The sequence below is a fragment of the Hibiscus syriacus genome, unplaced genomic scaffold (assembly GCF_006381635.1).
Source record: "Hibiscus syriacus cultivar Baekdansim isolate YM2019G1 unplaced genomic scaffold, ASM638163v2 tig00110156_pilon, whole genome shotgun sequence".
Taxonomy (NCBI): Eukaryota; Viridiplantae; Streptophyta; class Magnoliopsida; order Malvales; family Malvaceae; genus Hibiscus; species Hibiscus syriacus.
In genome coordinates, this window is record NW_024062606.1 from 2,846,076 (window position 1) to 2,862,422 (window position 16,347).

Consider the following 16,347-nt stretch of genomic DNA (forward strand, 5'->3'; position numbering starts at 1 on the left):
AAATTCTCAAAATAATTTTATTTTATATATGTATTATTAATATAATATTTTAATATACTTTTGATAAAAATAATATTTATTAAAGTATTTAAAACATTTTTATTAATATTTTTAATATTATAATAATGTAATCAATTATACTATAATAATATAAAATATTATATTTTTATTTTAATAATTTCTAAAATATTCATCAACAAGTGAAAAATAATTTACACGACCTCTTTCAAATACGTAAAATATTTTTCAAAAAATATAATTCATTTTACAAAAAAAAAAATATTTTTCAAAAAATGTTTTCAGTTAAACAAATGACCCGAGTTTCATAAAAAATTTAGATACCTAAAAAATAACATAATTTAAACATTTTGTTTAGTTTAAACCTTATTTAAATCCCAATTTAATTTTCACATGTAAAACAAATAAATTCATTAATTAAAAATCGGAGCCAGCTTAGCATTTATATATTTAAAAATATTATTTTTCAAATTGGGTTTTAGGTACAACTAACAAAAAGAAAGTTACGTTGTATAATAATTAAACCATAGGAGTGTGAATATTAAATAGTTTTATTTTTTAGGAAAAATACAATGGAAAATAAAAACGTTTAAATTTTTAAATTTTAAACATATTTAATATGCTTAAACTTTTTATTTCAAACTTATTAAATATCATTTTAAAATATGAAAAAACTATTAAGTATGTTATACAAATAAACAAATAAAAAAATTATTACAATTTTTTATTAATATGAAATAACTGCAAGACAATATTTATTCAAACATAACTTTCAACTTTTTAACATTAAACGCTTACATCTTTAATATTTATGATATTCGAACCTAAATCTTCAAATAATAATAATAATTGTTTTACCATATATAATTAATACGAAAATTTGATTCGAGCAATCATTTAATGGATAATGAAATTGGATAGTCTTTAAATTAAATATATATATATATATATATATATAGAGAGAGAGAGAGAGAGAGAGAGAGAGAGAGAGAGAGAGAGAAAACTTTATAAAAAGTTTTGGTCAAAATGTTAAAGGGCAAAGTTGACAATAGAGTGATAAAGGAAAGGGTATTAATGTCAAAAAAGGGAATGAAATCTGTGGCTTGTCGCATGTCATTTTCTAAAAGATATGTGATGCTGATTTTTAGACCCTCAAAGCATTTTTTATTTTATCTTAATTATATTATATGATATAGCTACTACTTGGGGTGTTTGGATGGAGAATGTGAGATTCATCCGTTTGGTTAACTCGAGAATCTCATTCCCAGTAATATAAGATTATTAATAGTGAATTTTTTAGGATATATTATCGGGAATGTCATTACCTTCATTTCCTTAGATATTGTTTTATTCTCAATGTTTTAGACTAAAATGCCCTTAATTTTTTTTAAATATCATTTTTCTGTCATTGAATAATAAAAATTCTACGAAGGTTAAACTATAAATTTATCCTTAAACTATTTTAGATTTACAAAAAAAAATCTATAATTAAAATTTTATATAAAGTTCAGGGGTTAAAATAAAATTTTACAAACCTTTTTATATTTTTAATTTTGTAAAAAAATTATATAAATTTTATGAATTTAATTTTTTAAAGAAAATATATAAATATTTTATAAATATATAATAAGGATAATTTGGTCAAATATACATTCCAATAATCTTTTATTCCTTTAACCAAACACGGTAATCTTACATTCCTGCTAAGACAATCAAACACAAAATACAACATTCTCAGTAATCCTATTCCCTGGTAATCTTACATTCTCACTGGTAATCTTACATTTCCACTGGTAATCTTCCATTCCGTGAACCAAACGCACCCTTAGAATATATTAAAATATTTTAGTAATAAAAATAATTAATTATTTAAAAATTTTAAGTTAGAACAATTTTATTTATGCATCGACTCGATATGTATCAATCTTTTTGAAATTATTTAGTTTAGTGTTCGAATATTAAATAATTAATTTAATATTATAATATTTATTTATAAAATTAAACGTTGAACGCAATAAAAAGAGAAAGAAATAAAAAATGGGAACCCATAAATTTATATTTCAAAGAAATCAGAAACACAATCAAATCACATGTTGAATGTAAACCCTTTGAAGTCAATTCCCACTTCATATATATATATATATAATCCCCACTTCACGATTTCTTCAATGAACTCTAACCTCCCAATAAAAACATAATATAAATAATTATTTAATGGGTTTGCGATAAATAATTTTAAAAGTTTGAAGAGAAGAGTTAGTCTTAGAGGGAGACAACAGCGTATCTGCAAAAAATCCAAGAAATTCGATTCAGTTGATGAAGAAATCTGGATACATAATAAATTTGTTTTAAATTAAATTAAAATTATAAAAAAATAGTAAAATAAGAGAAAGGAAGCCACACCGCACAGATCAAAGGACGACTAGAGAAAAAAAAAAGTAAAAGTCATAGGAGGAGGTCTCTCAACTTTAAAAAATTTAATACAATCAGGATTATTTTTAACGTGGTTTTTTAATTTATAAAATAAATTTAATGTGATATTTTAGCCAATATTTTTCCGTTATTAATCGTTATAGTGTGATCATAATAATTTATTGTATTAACATGATAATTTACGATGTTAATACGATAATCTATTATAATTGATAACGTGATGACAATATAATAGATGTGCTAAACTATTAAGTAAAATATAACGCACGGATTGATACGTTAGTACTGTGAATCGACAGGTTAACATTAGTCGAACACGAAAAATATTAATAAAAAATTATATTAAATTAATTTTCAGAGTTAAAAAACCGCAATATATATATTTTTTAATTTTTGCCAAGAAAAAAAAAAAGAACACTGGATGGTTGTGTATGTAAAATATTTATTCAATGTACTGTATCTGTAATATCATTTCAAATGACCCCATTTCTTCCTCCAAAGATCTTTATCTTTAGTTCCCTGTTCTTTCTGGTATTTGCTTTGTTGTGCTTTGCTGTGAGTGCTTGCTGGTCAATCTGCAGAATTTGATTTTAATATTGAAAGAAAACAGTGAACTGTCTGTGAACGTGCTCTTCTTTCTCTTGGTTGCCTCAAACACCTTTCACGCTCGGAAGGAAACATGATTAGTGTTGTTTCCCTGTAAAAAATCCCATTTTTTTATATTGGCACCAGAGAAGAAGAAAGGAAAAAAGAACCCTTTTTTATTATTGGCAGTGAGAAATCTTTGGAGTTTGAGCTGTTCTTTTACATCTTTTGAGAGCCATGCTTATGTCTGAGAACAGAAAAATCTTCCCCTTCTAATTCTTAAGAGTTCATTTCTTTGTTCAAGCTCAAACATGGAGTTGGTGTCAAAGGAAGAAGAAAGAACAAGTTGAGATTAGTGGTTTAGTAGGTTTGTGGTAATGGGTCTAAAGCTGCAACAGAGGCAGCAGCAGCAGCAGCACTCGGTGGCTGTCAAAGTGAATGAACAAATGGGGAGCAAAAGAGGGTACACATTTATTCAGGCCAACAGGGCTTGGTTGCCCAAATTTCTTTTGCTTTGGGTAATGGTGATGGCCTTTTTGAGCACTTGGATCTACAAAAAAATGGACGCTGACAACAAAGTCAGGAGGAAAGAGGTGTTGAGTAGCATGTGTGATGAGAGGGCAAGGATGTTGCAAGATCAATTCAGTGTTAGTGTTAACCATGTCCATGCCTTGGCCATCCTTATTTCCACTTTTCATTACTACAAGAATCCATCTGCTATTGATCAGGTTGAGCCTTCTTGTTCATATAAATTTGGAAATTTCTATTTAAGTTTCAGAAGAAAAAAAACCCCTTTGTAGATGATCTTATGTTCTTTTAGTTCATATTGTTGAGTTTTAGAATACTAAAAATGGAAGCTTTGGATTATTGCTGTTTTTGATTGTGCACTTTGGTTTTTTTTTTGTGTGCAAGAAATGCAGGAGACTTTTGCTGAGTACACGGCAAGAACTGCGTTCGAGAGGCCATTGCTGAGTGGGGTGGCCTATGCTGAAAGAGTAGCGCACTCGGAGAGGGAGGAATTCCAGAGGCAGCATGGCTGGACAATAAAGACGATGCAGAGGGAGCCTTCTCCTGCTCGAGACGAGTATGCTGCGGTGATACTCTCTCAAGAAACCGTTTCCTATATCGAATCGATCGATATGATGTCTGGGGATGTATGTGGTTTTCTATATACAACCTGCTTATAAGTTCTAAGATTTTTACCTTTAGTTTGATATTTAAATTCGGTATTAGATTCGAATCACATTGTCCGTGTTGCTTTGTGCAGGAAGACAGGGAAAACATCTTAAGGGCTAGGGCTACTGGGAAAGCTGTCCTAACTAGCCCCTTCAGGCTTCTCGGTTCCCATCATCTCGGTGTTGTGTTGACTTTGCCCGTTTACAAATCCAAGCTCCCAACAAGGCCGACTGTAGAAGAGCGCATCAAAGCAACTGCGGGGTAAATCGTAGGCTTTTGCATACTAGAGTTAGTGAATATATTCGACATAGTTTTGAAATCTATTGATCAAACTGAAAAACGGTGACATTAGATACTTTGAGAGTGATTATAAGAAAAGTTTGTAGTCTATATCAAATGCAATTGTATTAGAATGAACACTTCGAATGGGGAAAAAAGGGGTTTAGACTTTTGTTAGTGTTATCAACGCTGATGGAGTTAGTTATTCGAAGGTAGATACGTAATTCCGAAAAATGTACAGTTCTTCATAGTTTTTGCTTAAAAAAACAGGGCTAATTGTTTATGTTAGTTCATTTCTTTATGCATAAAAAATAACTTGTAACACAGATACCTCGGTGGAGCCTTTGATGTGGAGTCTCTGGTGGAGAATCTGCTCGGGCAACTTGCTGGAAATCAAGCGATTCTAGTGAATGTATATGACATTACTAACTCTTCCGATCACCTGATCATGTATGGCCACCAAAATCAAGATGGTGACTTGGCTCTGTTGTATGAAAGCAAGCTCGATTTCGGAGATCCGTTCAGGAAGCATACAATGATATGTAGGTGAGTGAAAAAACTGGTTAGTTATTCATGAGGTTTACGGAATGAAAGCCGTTGATTTTGTAAGTGGCTCAGTCATCGGCTTTTACGAGCAGATATCATCAGAAGGCACCTACATCGTGGACGGCGCTGACCACAGCTTTCTTATTCTTTGTGATATGCTTATTAGTTGGTTATATCTTATATGGTGCCGCTATACACATTGTTAAAGTTGAAGACGATTTCCATGAAATGCAAGAACTGAAGGTTCGAGCCGAAGCTGCGGATGTTGCCAAATCGCAGGTATGTTTTTAAGTATATCTATCAGCACATTGTTGAGTACTAATTTCCAAGCTAAAACTAATTACGAAGTGATCTTGTTGCAGTTTTTAGCAACAGTTTCTCATGAAATTAGGACTCCCATGAATGGTATCCTCGGTATGTCCCGGATATCTCAAGTTCTCTTTGAAATATAGGCATTAACTGATTTTAAGCAGCAATTTTTGGTGACTTTTTGAGTGGTTGCAGGGATGCTTGCTTTGCTTTTGGATACGGATTTAGGTTCAACTCAAAGGGATTATGCTCAGACCGCGCAAGTCTGTGGAAAGGCACTGATAACATTGATAAACGAGGTGCTTGATCGGGCCAAAATCGAAGCTGGAAAATTGGAGATGGAATCCGTCCCCTTCAACCTTCGATCTATCCTGGATGATGTGCTGTCTTTATTTTCCGAGAAGTCTAGGAGCAAAGGTGTTGAGGTAATTCTAGATGGGAGAAGGAAAATCTAATGCTTAATTTTTCGGTTTATTTAGTTCCTATAGGCAGTGGATGCCTATGATAAGAGAAGGAAAAACCTTATGGTTTATAAATGCTTGAACTAACTCGGTGCATTCTTTTGTTCTGTTCTCCTCTATTTTGATGGATTGTTGACATCTACAAATGGTGATGTTCCTGATGCATACAATGGCTCGAATACGGTGTAATTGTTCGGGTACTGAAGTTGGCAGTCTTTGTTTCCGATAAAGTTCCGGAAATGGTTATGGGAGATCCAGGAAGATTCCGACAGATTATTACGAATCTTGTTGGGAACTCTGTTAAAGTAAGTTGGTTGCTTTATCATTACTCATTTTGGCACTCGGTGGTATATATCAATGTTGGTCCGAGTTTTCATTTTTATCGTGATTGACAGTTTACAGAACGAGGACACATATTTGTTAAAGTTCATCTCGCGGAAAACACAAAGCCTGCAGTCGATGCAAAAGCTGAAACTTGTTTGAATGGTCGGTTGGATGATGGTGTGCCGATATCAGGTGCACACCAGTTTACAACCTTGAGTGGTTATGAAGCAGCTGATGAGCGGAACAGTTGGGATTCCTTCAAGCATTTAGTTTCCTACGATGAATCGCGATACGATGCCTCGATAAACATGACGGTTCCTGGTGAAACTTCTCAGAGTGTCACTTTGATGGTATCCGTAGAAGATACGGGTATCGGGATCCCTTTAATTGCCCAGGACAGGGTTTTCATGCCGTTTATGCAGGCAGATAGTTCAACTTCGAGAAATTACGGTGGGACGGGTATAGGCTTGAGCATTACCAAGTGTTTGGTTGAGCTAATGGGTGGTCACATAAGCTTCATTAGCCGGCCACAAGTCGGAAGCACATTCTCGTTCGCTGCAGATTTTGGGATATGTAAAAAAGTTTCTTTTAATGATATGAAAAACGATCTTCCTTCTAGTTTCCGAGGATTGAAAGCAATAGTAGTTGACGGAAAACCGGTTAGAGCTGCCGTAACTCGATACCACTTGAAGAGACTTGGTATACTCGCTGAGGTTGCAAGTAGTGTAAAGATAGCAGTTTCTGCATGTGGGAAGAACAGCTCTTCATGCGTGTAAGTTGAATTCCTGCTTAGAATCGTGAAAATCTTATCGAAGAGAATGCTCTCCTTGATCCCAAATACGACACTTTCTACACTAATATAATGTTCTAACTTAGTTGAATATTGCAGAAGTAAAATCCAGCCGGATATAATTCTCGTCGAGAATGATTTATGGCTTTCCGGAGAGGATGGCGGTTCGAGCTTACGGATGTTGAATGGACATGCGTTTAAGTTACCTAAAATGATTCTTCTTGCGACAAATATTACTAATGCTGAGCTTGAGAAAGCAAAGGCAGCCGGTTTTGCAGACACTACGATTTTGAAACCTATGAGGGCAAGTATGGTGGCTGCATGTCTTCAACAGGTGCTCGGGATCGGTACGAAGAGGCAGGCGGTAAAAGACATGCCGAATGGATCTCTTCGGAGCTTACTTTGTGGAAAGAAAATATTAGTAGTCGATGACAATATGGTAAACCGGAGAGTTGCTGCTGGTGCATTGAAGAAGTTTGGAGCTGCCGTGGAATGTGCCGAGAGTGGAAAAGTTGCCCTAAAACTGCTTCAGATTCCGCACTCTTTCGACGCATGCTTCATGGACATTCAGATGCCGGAAATGGACGGGTACGTAATTATGTATATTATATCTTTCTCGACGATCAAAATACTGAAACTAAAGGGTGAAAGAAGTGTTTATATGTTTGTCATAGAATATCCTGAACTTTTATTTCAGGTTCGAGGCAACACGTCGGATTCGAATGACGGAGAGTCAAGCAAACGAACAAATGAATGGAGGCGGCATAGACAAAGGGCCGGCCCGGAAAGGCGAGTTGCATGTCCCGATATTAGCTATGACGGCTGATGTACTTCAGGCCACCTATGACGAGTGCCTTAGATGTGGGATGGATGGATATGTCACAAAGCCCTTTGAGGAAGAAAATCTCTACCAGGCAGTAGCCAAATTCTTCAAAGTCCAACCGATCTCGGACTCGTAGCCGAACACCTTGCACCCACATCGGAAAAGCGAACACAACCAAAACCAAAGGATACGATCAGGCCGGACATTTTCGGCTAACTTTTTTCCCAATCCTGCCGGTGCATTTTGGTTTAAAACACTGCATATAGATCGCACAAGTTCCCGAGAATTCTCGACTGCATCAAAATCACACGAGTGTTAGGGCAATCATTTCTAATCCGAACTTCGATTTTTAATTGGATTCGAATTCGAGTATTATACTACCACAGGAAACTACATCCCTATGGGTTTGTATAGATCTTTACGAAGGGGATGCTTTGATTTTCTCCTGGGACTTTGAGAACTTGTGCACGTAAATGGAGTTTTGATTTTTATGATTTTTTTTTGTATCAACTTTGTGTTTTCAAATATAAAATATACTATGTGACTGAAAATTAAAATTTCTAATATGTTTTATAGTTGCACATAATTTATAACAAAATATTAGTTCAATATGTTTTTTTTTTCGTAATTATTACATTTTTACCTTGCACCTTAAATTAGGCTTTTTATTACAAAAGGCTCATTTTAATATTTTTAGGGTAAATTACATGATTAGTACTTAAACTATTAATTTTGGTCTGTTTTAGTATTTAATTCTTTTTAAATTATATCTAAAGTTTGGTTTTTATTTCATTTTAGTATCCGTTCTAAAATTTAACATTAAGTTTTGAAAAAAAAAATGAAAGTTTAGGTACTAAAATTTATCAAAATTGATAGTGTAAATACTAAACGCGAGAAAGTTTTAATGACTGATATTAAAATGAAATAAAAATTAAATAAGGTGTAATTTTAAAAAAAATAAAAAATCTAAGTATTAAAACGAACTAAAATTGATAATTTAGATACTAAATGGATAATTTACCCTAGTCTTTTATCGCAGTAGTTCCCGCTTTTCATTACTCACCAAATCTATTTACCGTGATCCATCAAAATATTTTTTATAATTACAATATTATCCCTATTATTATGTTGTCATCGTGCCATTCTAATAATAATTCCGCAATAAAAAGTGTCAAAATTGGTATATAAAAAAAGATTTATCATTTTAATTTCGTCCGTCGGAGATATGCATAAAATATTTAATTTTTACTTGCAAAAATGGAAAGCTAAGGTTTATCTCGTTAAGTGGTACACACATAAAATGGATGTAGTAACCTTCGGCATCATAGTAGCCCTAATCCTGGTTTTTTTAGTCATTGCTTGTTTCATCACCATTGAAGGCACTTGCAAACGCCGTTCTTAGTTTGGGTGTCTATTCTTTCCTCCCCCCAATTTCTTGCTGTTTTCGTTCTTCTCTTTTGCTTTCCAATCTGAAGTCTTTTTGTTTTCAATTTCGCTAGAAAAAGCCATCAAAAGGTGGATTTAAAGAAATTGGAAGGGAAGAAAATGGGGTTTGAGAAAACACCGATCTTTTTGGTGGTGGTTTTGGTTTTTGTGAGTTTGGATCTGTGTGTCGGGAGTGGGTACGGTATGTCGCCGGCGCACGGTGACCATGGGCATCATCACCATTGTGATCACGGACATGGGCATGACCACCACCATCATAATTCCCATAACAATGATCGTGGCCATCATCAGCACCGCCAGGCGGAGGAAGAGAGGAAGAAGATGATGTTACCGGAGGAGTTGGCCGAGGAGGAAGACATGAAATTGTACGGATTTGGGCCATACCGGGATGATCACGATCATGATCATCACAAGCTCTCCGATTCAGGTAATTATAAATGAAACTTACGTTTTTAAGTCTGCTTTGCATTACATTTGACGTCTTCTTAAGTTGAGTTTGAGTGGAAAAGGTGAAAGCTTTATGGAGTTTGACTTAAGCTCTGAGTGAAAAGCTTTTCTTCTAAATCTGTGATCTTCATTTTATCGACTTAAATCAGCTTGATTATAGTTACCCACTGATTAACCAGCCTTGGATATCCGCTAATCTAGAGATATATTTTGGAAGTAGAACACTTTATGTAATATTGTTTAGTTTATTCTGATTTCCTAAAATGTTTGGTGTGACTGAATGTGAAGGAAAAGGATGGTTGTCGTACAGCTCTAAATTAGTGGCAAGTTATGAGATTAGGATAGCAGTTTTAATCAAGTTGTAGTATTGAATTTCATTTGAGGTGCCCACTGGGCAGAGTTCCCTCTTTAAAAATAGATTGCACTGGCCTACAGCGTGTAATTCATCTGGTGTATGCGCTTGTAGCAGAAAAGTCGATAATGAGATCTGGTTTGTAGCTGGTTTTAGGCTTGGATGTTGTATCGATTAGTTGCTATGGGTTAAGGGTTTAAGCTTCCACTACATGTCAGTTGGTTATGGGTGAGGTGCTAGAATCAGCTTGGAATTCCGGGTTTAATCACTCAGTATAAGCTTCTAACACTTACCATTTACTCATTTAGTCATTTGTCCCTGGGGCAATATGCACTCTGTTTTCTGGCAGTTGGTATGATGCTGTTGGATTTTGTTTTTCGGTTCTGATTGCTTGTCATGTTGGAGTTATGCACTCCACTGGAAAGCTGCTATCCCCTTGATTTTTGCATTTTTGTTGTTCAACATCCAACAAGTGTCAAGTTCACATAATTGATGCAATTCTGGTATGAGATTTCAGCCTTATTTAGACTTTTTTTGCAGGCCTTTGGTTACTTGCATTGGGATGTTCGCTTTTAGTAAGCTTGGCTTCCCTTATTTGCCTGATTATTTTACCTGTGATATTCAGTAAGTTTTTGAAGCATGATCATTTATATATTTGGTCTTCACTTCAGATTTATTTTCTGCTGAATTGATTTTTTTCTTTTCCCGTTAAAGATATTATTCCTGATAATGGAGCTCAAAATTTAATTATTTATTGCAGTACAAGGAAAACCATCCAAGGCGATCGTTGATTCCCTGGCTTTATTTGGGGTTAGATTCTTCAAACCTTTTATCTGACATGAAATTTTAAGTAAATATTTTGAAGATAACATCTGTTGAATACTTCAACAATATAATTTCTTGTACTTCTGGGTTGAGCAATATTCAATGCTATATCTCTCTCTCAAATAGTTTTCAACATTTTGTTGTATGTTGATATTACAGGCAGGAGCTATGTTGGGAGATGCTTTTCTTCACCAGTTGCCACTTTCGTTTGGTATGATTTTGCTCATGTATAAACTTATAATCAGTTGATTTAATTTTTTAAAAACATTTGATAATTCATAATAAAAATCATCTGATATATATTTTTCTATAAAAGAAGTGTGGAAAATGATAAATAGATATGGAGCTATTTCTCACTTAATGGAAAATATTTTTCGATTAATATTTTTACGTTCAAATTTGTCTTTGTTTAAAATAACGTGAAATGTTTAAAAGTTTACATTTATCAATCAAATAGTCTAATTATATTATGTAATTTTAAGTAGTAAACCAAATATATTTTATAACTTAAATTCAATTCTTTAATTTTTGGTTTATCAAACAACACATCGTTATAGCCATGGCTTTTGTGGTATATTCTAAGGCTTTTTAATACATGAGTTATAGTTCTAGGATCAATATAATCAATATACTTCAAGTTCCTTGACAGTCAGTGAGAGATTTATTTTGCATTTACATCTTTTACATAGTTGAGTATGTCTTGACAAGGGAGGCCACAGAATTTAGTTAAATCTGGAAACCATTTGGTGGTTTTGGGTGTTCAATTACAGGGATGCTATTTGAACTTCCTGGCTACTGCTTGCCTTTCACAAGCAATATACGCGCTTCATGCTTTCGATGTTTTAATGATCCAATGGTTGTTGAAAAAGGGATGTTTTGCATTCTTGATTCAGGGGAGGGGGTAAATGTAAAATAATCAAAGATTGATGTCTCCTTAATATGACTTCACATAAAACATGTTCCCAAAGGACAGTGACTTTGGTATGTTTGTGCAAATGCTAGTTACCTTATTATCCTATCCAAACAAAAAGGCCTACAACTGCAATTGCAACTGGAGCTATAACTCCTGAGTAGCCTTAGAAGATTTATGGACCAAAGTGTCTTCAGCATTAGTCTGAGGCTCCCAATGTCCATCAACACCTTAATGATGCATCAAAGCTCTTCTTTTCATGAAAATCATAACGTGATCCTATAGAATATGTGAAATTATGGGGAGATTTGATAGCCAAAGCATCATTGTTAGGCTTTTTCTTTCTATATCTCTCCTTGTTGCTTTTATTAATTTTATTAAAAGAAGTCAAATCTTTAATTCTGATCCCAAACAAGTTGACAGAATTAGTGTAAGGGCAGTCTGTACAATCGTTTGCTGGTTGAATTATGCTACTCCAGATAATTCTTTTGCTAATAAACTGTCTGCAGGTGGTGGACACTCCCACTCACATGCTGACCACGTGGATCCTGATCATACTGGACATGATCATACGCATGCACACTCTTTGAAGGACCTTTCTGTGGGCTTGTCCGTTCTTGGTAAGTAGCAATATATAATAAAAGTGTGTGATGGTGCATTTGTGTATATACACATGAATATGCGGGAAACATGCTAGGCTGGTCTTATCATTTCTTTATATCTGCAATGATGTAAGAAATTTCTTGTTCAATAATATCACTATTGAAAATTCGAATGCATATCATAGTCATAGATGCATGAACCAAGTGTTCCATGTTTTCCAAGCAGTTAGACTTGTATAATGCTGAAGGAAATCCGTTGAAAAATTGTTGCTCTGCTGAAAAGAAATAATGCTTGGTTGAAAGTGTTAGTTTTTGTAGGAAACTGACTTGAGCAAATATGAGAGTGTGAGATATTGCACATTTAGGATCTGCTCAATATGTTCTTTTGTCTTTGTGTGTGCATCTTAATTAATCTTTGCGTGTGCCAACTAATTTTTAATGAAAGCCTGATGAAATGACCATCCAGCTCAGTTGGTAGAGCACAAGGTTCTTAACCTTGAGATCGTGGGATCGAGTCCCACGGAGGGCATTTCATAATTCGGAGGTCTCTTACGGAAGTTGCTCTCAACCTGGTGTTGGGGGTAGCCTACTATCTTACCTCTCCCTTACCCCATACATATGGGAAAAAGGGACAGCCATTTTCATTTTGAAAACCTGTCATTTGAAAATCTTATGAACTTTTGTATTGCATTATTTCCTGTGGAATCTGTAACTCTAGAAAGTGGAAAAGGCATTTATCTGCTTTGGAACAGTTGATATTATAGTACTTTGCGGACATACATGTATTTTGATTCAAATGATTTCATAAAAGGCTATCTTCTTAAATTAGTCTTATTTTGGGGCTCTTGTCATGTTGGTGTTTCTGTATGTCACAGCTGGGATTGTACTCTTTCTTCTCGTTGAAAAGCTGGTCAGATATGTCGAAGAAAACTCTGGAGGGGGCAGTGATTGGAGCCATGGCCTTCATCACCATCATCACAAGAGCAATAAAAAATTGAAAAATGATGCTGATGTTGCTGCTCATGACAACAGTTTGCAACCTGACATATCAGACGACTCTTCAAATGCAGATAAAGCTTCTCAGCCAGAAATCCGGAAGGTAGGGTTTAAATATTTACGTTAGAGTTATGTTGTATGCATACTACTGAGATTGGGTATACATGTTTGCTGACTATGTCACAGGTGTAGATATGTGTGTGTGAACCATCAAACACGTCTAATTGACTGATAAAATTTGTCCTTTATCTTTTATATCTTGTATAAAACATTTATTACCTGTAAAGATAAATTACCGATTTTGGAGATTAAATCCCTTTATGTTGTTTATAAGAAGGAAGGTTGAACTTGACAAAAAGTGACAACATTGACATAGAACACCTGAAGAGTTCTAATGACAAGTGACAATATTGATATTTATTTTGAAATTCATCCAACAGAGAAAGAGTTCTGCTGGTACCAGTGACGGTAAATCAGATATCGATCCTGCAGATGACTGTGCAAATAGTGTTAAAACTTCGGTACAAAAGGAAACTTCCCATTCACAATCGAACCTGGTGTTTGGCTATCTTAATCTATTCTCTGATGGTGTTGTAAGTATAATTTTTCTGTGTATTTTTGAAATTTAATGTTCTTGTCCTTTAACAGTTCTTTTCAGTTTACTTATAATTGATTGAGTGGAAATATTTAATTTTAATTAGATTTTTTTTGTTGCTATTGCAGCACAATTTTACAGATGGGATGGCTTTAGGAAGTGCGTTTTTGCTTCATGGATCTGTTGGTGGGTGGTCCAGAACTTTATTTTTGCTTGCACATGAGCTTCCCCAAGAGGTTTGAGTTCCTTTGATTTGATGAGAGTAATTTATGCCATTCTAAAGATGTCCTTTAAATTTGTAAATAACGTTGATGTCTGGTAATATGCATGCAATACGGAAAACGGAAAGATGTAGGGTTGAAGATACATCTTAGAATCATTATGCTATTCATTTGAATTTGTTTTCTTTGGGATAACCTGTTATATTGTTCGACTCCCATGACTTGTTTTATTCCTCTGTGCAGATTGGGGATTTTGGTATATTGGTAAGATCTGGTTTCAGTGTTTCCAAAGCCCTGTTCTTCAACTTCCTTTCGGCGCTAGTGGCACTAGCAGGAACTGCTATGGTCCGTATTCTTCAGAGATAATGCAATAATTACTTAGAATACTATGCAGGATGGTTAAAAATTTGTTGCTTTTCCTGTAGGCTTTGCTTTGGGGGCAAGATCCGGGACAATCATCTTTGGTCGAGGTAATAGGGAGACCTGCAAACCATGTTCGATAAAGTTACTCGTGTTGGTCATGGGCTCAAGTGTACAGTGTTCTTTGGTTATTTCCTTTCTTGCAGGGATTTACGGCCGGTGGATTTATATACATTGCCGTTGCTGGAGTGCTTGCAGAGATGAATAACAGTGGCAAAACAACATTGAAAAACACTGCAGTGCAATTAATCTCACTAACATCCGGCATGGCTGTTGCCCTTTGTATTGCACTTGTAGAATAATAATAAAAAGAACCATTCGAGACGACTTTAGTGTTGTTCAAATGACCTCGAAGCACCTGCAGGAAGGACCGAGTCAACTCTTTCTTCGGACGTCGGGTTCCTCGGCTTTGAGGGGTAAGCTACATTATTAGGAGATAGAAGGATAAATGCTGATAAGCTTGCACCTTTATCTGAACTTTTGGACAAATTTCTCACCCTAAAACCACAGTTGAAAACTACATCTCTTGCATGTTCTCTTCTTTTTGTTAACCTGTAACATTATATTGTCTGAAAATAAGTTTAAACGGATCCTTCTTTTTTTTTTTAAAATGATAGTGGAAATGCTTACAAGTATTCTAAATAAGTCCTTGCACTTTCTCACTTCATGTAAATAAGCCCTTTTGTATACAAGTTCTTAAGCTTTGCCACTTCATGTAAATAAACCCGTATACTTTTATCACATCTAAATAGACCCTTAAACATTAATTGGCTTCCAAATAAGTCCTTAATCTTTGACTTGTATCCCTCTAAGATATTGTTGCGTTTGCGTATACGGAGGCTGTTGTCTCTTACTTCTGCTTTTTATGACTTTATACGTTCCGCCGCTGCCTAATTTGATTAGCCCAATCGAGAAATCTACAATGCGTAGTTTGATTGGCCATTCGAGATGCCTAAAAGTTCAAGGAGTTAGACGTTCAGTCAATTAATTCTGTGTAAATGATAATAAAAATATTTTATTTTGTCAAAAACGTATTTCGGTGATCAAAAAGTATATAGGGTGCGTTTGGTTCACGGAATATAAGATTACCAGTGGGAATGTAAGATTACCAAGGAATAACATTACTGGGAATGTTGTATTTTGTGTTTGGTTGGCTTAGCAGGAATGTAAGATTACCGTGTTTGGTTAAAGGAATAAAAGATTATTGGAATGTATATTTGACCAAATTATCCTAATTATATATTTGTGTAATATTACAAGTTGGAAAATATTTATATATTTTCTTTAAAAAAATTAAATTCATAATATTTATATATTTTTTACAAAATTAAAAATAAAAAAAAGTTTAATGAAAGGGTAAAATTTTATTTAAACCCTTGAACTTTATATAAAATTTTAATTATAGATTTTTTTTTGTAAATCTAAAATAATTTAAGGATAAATTTGTAATTTAACATTCGTAAAATTTTTATTATTCGATGACAGAATAAATATATTTTTGAAAAAAAATAAAAATTTAAGGGCATTTTAGTCCAAAACGCCGGTAATCCAACAATACCTAAGGAAAGGGAGGTAATGACATTCCCGGTAATATACCCCAAAAAATCCACTATTGGTAATCTTACATTACCGGGAATAGGATTCCCGGGCTAACCAAACGGGGGAATGTGGATTCCATCCCCATGGGAATCCCACATTCCCCAATCCAAACACCCCCATAGAGTAATATATAAAAAATATTTTATTAAAAAAATGATAATTATCAAGTCAATTTTTATTTTAAAAAATA

The 16,347-nt window shown here is 34.3% G+C and overlaps 2 protein-coding genes across 5 annotated transcripts; both read left to right on the plus strand.

Annotated features, from left to right (window-relative positions):
* The first annotated feature begins 2,932 nt into the window (after positions 1-2,932).
* Positions 2,933-8,238, plus strand: LOC120216061 (histidine kinase 4-like). 2 transcript variants are annotated; one of them, XM_039213576.1, is made up of 11 exons: positions 2,933-3,764; positions 3,957-4,190; positions 4,304-4,473; positions 4,819-5,037; positions 5,130-5,316; positions 5,400-5,451; positions 5,542-5,771; positions 6,014-6,112; positions 6,203-6,903; positions 7,021-7,509; positions 7,619-8,238. In XM_039213576.1, exons 1-11 carry the CDS (start codon positions 3,414-3,416, stop codon positions 7,878-7,880), a joined length of 2,994 nt encoding a protein of 997 aa, XP_039069507.1. In that variant the 5' UTR covers positions 2,933-3,413; the 3' UTR covers positions 7,881-8,238. The 2 variants fall into 2 exon arrangements, with proteins under 2 accessions (XP_039069507.1, XP_039069508.1); XM_039213577.1 differs by having other exon boundaries at positions 3,624-3,764; positions 3,949-4,190.
* A 1,021-nt stretch (positions 8,239-9,259) lies between these two features.
* On the plus strand, positions 9,260-15,069 carry LOC120216066 (IAA-alanine resistance protein 1-like). Of its 3 annotated transcripts, none has more exons than XM_039213586.1 (12): positions 9,261-9,617; positions 10,530-10,613; positions 10,750-10,799; positions 10,974-11,025; positions 12,234-12,344; positions 13,202-13,247; positions 13,395-13,425; positions 13,763-13,915; positions 14,046-14,153; positions 14,382-14,483; positions 14,564-14,608; positions 14,705-15,069. In XM_039213586.1, exons 1-12 carry the CDS (start codon positions 9,290-9,292, stop codon positions 14,858-14,860), a joined length of 1,266 nt encoding a protein of 421 aa, XP_039069517.1. In that variant the 5' UTR covers positions 9,261-9,289; the 3' UTR covers positions 14,861-15,069. The 3 variants fall into 3 exon arrangements, with proteins under 3 accessions (XP_039069515.1, XP_039069517.1, XP_039069516.1); XM_039213585.1 differs by having other exon boundaries at positions 9,261-9,441; positions 9,472-9,617; positions 13,202-13,425; XM_039213584.1 differs by having other exon boundaries at positions 9,260-9,617; positions 13,202-13,425.
* The last annotated feature ends 1,278 nt before the right edge of the window (positions 15,070-16,347 follow it).